Genomic DNA, 6,838 nt, shown 5'->3' with positions numbered 1-6,838 from the left:
TCATTTAAGTAAAAAATCTCAATATTATATTTGTCTAGAGAAAAAAAAAATTGCATTTTCATTATAGTTTTATTACCAACAATTGCTTATATATGTGCAAGAAAAAATGAAGGGCACACAAGGGGTCAATAAATGAGGTTAGAGGTGAGTAGGACCCAACCATATCTGCTCATCCGATCAAGTCTCATTATAGTTGAGTTTCATTGTGTCTGAGGCAAATAAGGGGTGAGTAGGACCCCACCCATCAAATGATCATCCATTTATCATATTTGTATATAGATACCAACAATTGTTGGTACAAGTGATACATGTTTGATTCCCCTTAAGCAACGTTTTTGGTACGAGTTTTATAGATGAAAAAAATACTCATTGGGAGAGTTAGTCTCACATACTTGTGAATGTTCCCGGTTCGGACATAATTTCCTCTAGTACGAAGATACATGTGAGAAACAAAAAAAATTGTATACAGATTAATGTTATATTTTTGTTTGAAAATATCATTCACTCTCAAAATTTTCATCGTATATGATTAATAATATATAAATATATAATTTCATATGTTAAATTACATATCTAATATTGAGAATGTTTTATCTAAGAACAAGTTTGACTTCAAGAAAATAATCCAACCAATATTTAAGATCATTTAATGGAGAAACCTTACCTAACTCAACTATTTATCCATACCCTAAGTGGGATATTACTAGAAGTACATGAAATGCTTTCCAACAACCAATTTTTTTTCAATTTCTTGTATTATAGGAGGATTTTGTAGAATGTTATACACCAGAAAATAAATTAGTTGGGTACAGGCGTTATCTCATTTGTCTTCTCTGGCTCTATAAATGGGCCGTTATGTTCTACCTGTTTTCTCAGTCCAGTACTCTTCCATAGTTCTATTCTCACCTTTCCTTTCGTATTTTCTCTCTCCTCTCCTTTTTCTCTTCAGTTTTCACATTCTCAAAAGCAACACAGAAAGAAGAGAGGGAAATTCAGATTTGGAAACAATGGCGGCAATTTCTGAGAAATTGTTCTTCAGCAACGCATGCTTCGTGTTCTTCTTCTTACTTCTCATTGGAGAACTCAGGTTTTCTACCTCTCTGTTCGTTTATGCAAAACAGAGTCTCTCTGTTTTCTGGGACTTTTTTTCTTCATTTTAATGGCATTCTCTTTGTGATTCCTTTAAACACAAAAAATGGGGTTGAAATTTGCTTCATGTGCTACTACTATCATTTTCAATGTCAAGTCCCAAATTGGAAACATAATTTCCTTTTCATATTCCCATGCAGTTGAGGCATCATAAAAATGTATGGTTAACGAAGTATACTATATGCAAATGTGTGGTAGTATATTGTTAAATTTGGGGTCAAATTTTACTTTGAAATGTTTTTTCAAGTGAAAAAACAAGCTCATGTTTGTGCTTTTCCGTTCAATGAGTCTAATGTTTTTTGTTACATTTTCAAAGAACAACTACATTGCATGTTTTCAATTTCACGTTTTTCAACTATTAAAAAAATTAAAAAACCATTTTCAGCTCCACTTCATAGATCTTAGTTATACTAACCCATGTTTATTTTTTTGAATTTTTTCTCTCTATAGGAATGTTGAAGTTGAAGCACACAGGTTACAGAGCTTGAACAACTCGTCAATGGCTGCAAAGTAAATTTTTATTCAGTGTTAATTTTGATTTAACTTTTTTTCCCTTAAAACCCACAGTTAATCTCGACCGTCTGTTCCCTCTCCAACTTTTATTATAACCCGTTGGATTTAGTAACCGTAACTAACGATCAGTGCCGTTGGAAATCGTTGTTCCTCTATCTGGATCGTTTATTCCGTTATGTTCGTTCATCTTCGGATTCCTTTTTTTCCCTTTGCATAAGCAATAACTTCACACCAACCAAAAACGGGTTAGTTAACCGTCAACATTCTTTTCAAATCCCTGAATTACCCTTCATACCCTGTCTACTAACCTGAGCTATGGGCGTACTTTCGTCATTTCATTCTCTCCTTCTCTCTCTTCTTTTTTCAAGTAACATTTTTATTATTATTTTGAAGTTTAACTAACTCTAATAAACCAGACCTATAGAAAATGAGAGAAAAAAAATAAATATATGATGGTGTAAGAGTTTTATTTAATATCACTACTTAATCACTATTCTTCATATTTGATCATTATTAATAACAATATATAGATATTGCATGCTCAATACTTTATACTTTTTATATAATATTTATTATTTTTTTCCTGTGTAAAGTTTTGATTATAACTTTTTATTATTATTTTCTATAAGATTATTAACCAAGAAACATTATAATATAAGAGTAAGATTATAATCTTATAATATTTAAAAAATAATAAGTATAATTTAGTTAAAAGTATTGGATTATAAATAGGACAGAAGGAGGCATTAGTAGTAGTTTATTTATGCATAATGATTATGATCATGAGTTCTAAATTTAGACCGTTTGTTTCAGGGCAAAAGAGGCAGATCAATTAAACCAGCGTGCTGCTGTGGCTGACCCAGAGGAAGTGGCTTCCATGGTTTCCATGTGGGTCTCCATTTTTTTCTAACTTTTCCCTGATTAAAAATAATATATTATCCTATTTTATTTATTAATAATTAATTATAGGATATATTATTATTCTTATTTATAGCTAACAAACAAATTAAAACCAAAATATAAAACTACATGCACGTATAATGACCTATACCAGTTTAGTATATATTCATCTGGTTTAGGGAATCTCATTGGAAAATTGGAATTCAGAGGGGTAGGGTAGGGGTGTTCCCTGGTATTGTTGGGTCTAATAACTATCCCTTGTAAAATGACACCTAACCCTCTACCCCAATTGGCCCATACTTATGTCTGTCACATTACTTTCCTTGTTTTGCCTTTGTTGAATGAATTTCAATTTATGACCACTTACCTATTTTCCTTTTTACCCTTTTAAGATTCAATTTGGAACCAGTTTCATTGTCCCTAATTACCTACTTATTGGCCACTCTCCTTTTCATGTCTCACCCACATGCACTTTTACACAGATATATATGTTCCACATTTATAATTCTTTCAAAGGTGTTATTTTAGTAATATTTTGGACAGTTTTACTTTTTATAATGCATATGACTATTGAAAATGATTATTAAAATAATATTGTCATAAAGTTCTTTGACCATTTAAACTAATATTTTGACTATAGGTAAATGCTGTACCTACGTGGTACAACCCTAACTTCCCCATATTTTAATTTTTCAATTTAATACTCCCTCAGCTCATTAATAAGTTTATTGTTTTCTACTAATCAAGAAAATTATTGAATTTTTTATTAATAAAATTATTGTAGTTCTCCTAGTATACCCTTATTAGTTTCTCTATACTTTATTTAATTATTATTGTTTCTCGCTCCTCAAATGAGGATAAGAATATAATTGATAAGTAAGTAAGTAATATTATTTTAAGCTTTGAGAATTAAAGTTAAATATGAAGAAAATGTTCCTAAAAAGCTACATGGAGGGAGTAGTTGATTTCATAGTTGTTTTGCTTTGCTTGTGTATAAATTTTTTACCATGTGATTTGATTCCTAGCAACATGGCCAGTGGCCACAGTAGCATATTTTGGTCAAGATCCATGTAACTACAAAAAAGAATATTTACCATATCTTCTATTCCAAAATAAAGCCAAAGAATTGTTAGCCGTTGTAGTTGAGAAATTTCTCATCTCCATTCATCAAGTGGATATATTCTTTTGTCATTATTCCGTACCTCTACATAACTCTGATTTTTGTTAAAATAATTTGATGTTTGATAGAGTCTAATGTCTTTGTGCCTTTGTTTAATTCATGTACTTAACTCTAGCTAGTGAGATAAGGGTTAGTTGGGTGTTTCTGCATTGTTTGCTACATCTATTAACAAAAACTTACAATTTTTTGTTATTATTTGCATTCCACAAAGGAAATACCTACACTTTGCTCTAATATTAAATAAATGATGTAACCATACATTGCAAAAATGTACAATTGTGGAACACATTACACATGTTAATGTTGGAAACAAATTTGATTAAATATCTCTCTCTCTCTCTATATATATATACCAATTGTTCATGGGAATAATGAAACAAAGTGTTTGATATTGCAGGAGCATTAAGAATAGCACAGAAAGGAGGAAGCTGGGATTTTTCTCTTGTGGAACTGGTAACCCAATCGATGATTGCTGGCGCTGTGACCGAAATTGGCTCAATAACAGGAAGCGCCTAGCGGATTGCGGCATTGGTTTTGGTAGAAATGCAATCGGCGGCCGCGATGGGAGGTTATACACCGTGACAGACCCCAGAGATGATAACCCTGTTAACCCAAGGCCGGGCACTTTGCGCTACGCCGTTATCCAAGACGAGCCACTATGGATTGTGTTCCAAAGGGACATGGTTATACAATTGAAGCAGGAACTTATCATGAACAGCTTCAAGACTATTGATGGGAGAGGTGCAAATGTGCACATTGCTAATGGAGCATGCATCACAATTCAGTATGTTACTAATATTATTATTCATGGATTGCATATCCATGATTGTAAACCCACTGGAAATGCAATGGTGAGAAGTTCCCCTTCACATTTTGGGTGGAGAACAATGGCAGATGGTGATGCAATCTCAATATTTGGATCAAGTCACATTTGGGTTGATCACAATTCTTTGTCCAATTGTGCTGATGGCCTTGTTGATGCTATAATGGGATCAACAGCCATAACAATTTCTAACAACCATCTCACCCACCACAATGAGGTAGTACCCTTTAATTCACTGCATTGCCTATGTATTATTAAGTAGTACTTTTTTTCTTGTTGTTCTAAGGCTCATTTTGTTCTTTATTTGAATGCAAATTCAGGTTATTCTGTTGGGCCACAGTGACTCTTACACTAGAGACAAACAAATGCAAGTGACCATAGCATACAACCATTTTGGAGAGGGACTTATCCAGAGAATGCCAAGGTAATATTTAATGTCTCTTTTATATTGAAACCCCTTTATTTCCCTTTGTTTGCTTTAAATGAAAATAAATGTGTTTACTTAAGACAGGTTAGTTTGGAGAAGCATTCAAGAGGCACCCCTTTTGAAACAGTAAATTTTTTAAGCTGCCTCCTTCTTAAGAAAATGATAAATTTGGTACATGTATTAGAAAAATAAGGTGGATAGGGTCTTTAGGTGCATTCATTAGCTGAAATCATTAAATCAAGAACTTAATTGGGCCTTTATTTTTTTGTTCCTCCTCCAATAAAGTACTTCAATTTAATATGAATTAATCTAACACGATATATAATGCTAATAATACAGATGTAGACATGGATATTTTCATGTGGTGAACAATGACTACACTCACTGGGAGATGTATGCTATTGGTGGAAGTGCTAACCCAACCATCAACAGCCAGGGAAATAGATACAATGCGCCAGTTAACCCTTTTGCAAAGGAGGTAGAAATAGTAGAATCAAATCCACGTGATGCTGTAAATTATCATCATTATTTTCACATTGAATTTGCTGATTGATATAGACACAAACTTATATAATGTTAGGTGACTAAGAGAGTTGAAACAGCTGCAAGCCAGTGGAAGGGTTGGAATTGGAGATCAGAGGGAGATTTGTTGCTGAATGGTGCATATTTCACACCATCTGGTGCTGGAGCTTCAGCAAGCTATGCTAGAGCCTCTAGCTTAGGAGCTAAATCTTCTTCTATGGTTGGATCCATGACTTCTAATGCTGGTGCATTAGGCTGCCGCAAAGGACAACAGTGCTAACAGCACTTCATATCATATATCACTCAAGTGGATCAAACATCCATTTTTATGTTTGATTTTCATTTTCATTTTTACCACATTATAGCTGCATCTTATATATCAAATCATATCAGTTCCTTTCCTCATACCTCAACATCCTGCATTCTTGACAAGTGTACATTAACTACACTTGTTATTGTGTTATGTTACCTATTTCAATGTCCACATTGTGTGTGTATTGTTGGTCAAAAAACCTCAGCTGCTCGACTTGCTCTAGTTGAAACAAAACAATGCCATTGTAGGAGTAGGTGCAGAAGCGTGGTCCATTGTTTTTCTTTTACTTTTTTCTTCTTTGGTCCTTACCAGCTCATTTCACCAACCTTACCCACCAAGGCACCAATTCACATGCATATTTTTCCATTGTCAAATCATGTCCTCCTTACAATACTGTTCAGTCTTTTTCAGTTTTTTTTAGGATTTGAATGAGCTGAGCTATATATATTTTTACTTTGTTTTGTTGGCTTAATCATACAAGCAGAAGTATGATTGTCAAACTTGAATTATGGAAACACACTATTAATGGTGATGATGGAATAGCAATGTTACTTTTTAATGTTTTGGTGTTACTTTTTTACTGTCACCTTTTTAGTCCTTTTCCTTTTTGTCAATGGGTGTAATCTTTACTTTTATGGTAATGCAATTATGGTTGTAAATCATTAGACTTATAAGCTAATGTTCCTTTCTCTTGCAACATGTGTGATTCGTTCATGTGCAATACATGATACTCTGTCATTATATTTCCAATTAATATGATGATGACCCCTTTAAATTACATTGTCTCCAATGAAAATGATGATGCTAACTAGCTAATAGGTTCAGATTTCCCTGGCTTTTATTCTAGGACGGTTGAAAATTATGAACAGGACCATGTGATGATATCAAATGTCGTTTTATAGTAAATTCTGTTTCCCAACTTTTCCAAAAGTGCATTCCATAGGAGCATGTCTGTAATAAAGGCTTTGCTTCTGTAACAATTTAAAGTCTCTTAAAGTTTTCCAGTAAAGT

The 6,838-nt window shown here is 33.1% G+C and overlaps 1 protein-coding gene across 1 annotated transcript; it reads left to right on the top strand.

The window, feature by feature from the left end:
* The first annotated feature begins 879 nt into the window (after positions 1–879).
* Positions 880–6,498, top strand: LOC109339744 (probable pectate lyase 8). The gene is made up of 7 exons (XM_019577250.1): positions 880–1,087; positions 1,600–1,659; positions 2,476–2,550; positions 4,140–4,782; positions 4,886–4,989; positions 5,332–5,470; positions 5,573–6,498. Exons 1-7 carry the CDS (start codon positions 1,008–1,010, stop codon positions 5,792–5,794), a joined length of 1,323 nt encoding a protein of 440 aa, XP_019432795.1. The 5' UTR covers positions 880–1,007; the 3' UTR covers positions 5,795–6,498.
* The last annotated feature ends 340 nt before the right edge of the window (positions 6,499–6,838 follow it).

This window comes from Lupinus angustifolius, unplaced genomic scaffold (assembly GCF_001865875.1).
Source record: "Lupinus angustifolius cultivar Tanjil unplaced genomic scaffold, LupAngTanjil_v1.0 Scaffold_95_50, whole genome shotgun sequence".
NCBI classification, from domain to species: domain Eukaryota; kingdom Viridiplantae; phylum Streptophyta; class Magnoliopsida; order Fabales; family Fabaceae; genus Lupinus; species Lupinus angustifolius.
The sequence above is the reverse complement of the archived record's forward strand: the minus strand, read 5'-3'. Positions and strand labels throughout refer to the sequence as shown.

Bases quoted from the DNA above. Each gene is read 5' to 3' on its own strand.
- LOC109339744 (XM_019577250.1), top strand. From the start codon at position 1,008: ATGGCGGCAATTTCTGAGAAATTGTTCTTCAGCAACGCATGCTTCGTG. The intron at 4,783-4,885 runs GTAGTACCCTTT...ATGCAAATTCAG, and splicing joins ATCTCACCCACCACAATGAG to GTTATTCTGTTGGGCCACAG. The intron at 5,471-5,572 runs GTAGAAATAGTA...ATATAATGTTAG, and splicing joins TTAACCCTTTTGCAAAGGAG to GTGACTAAGAGAGTTGAAAC.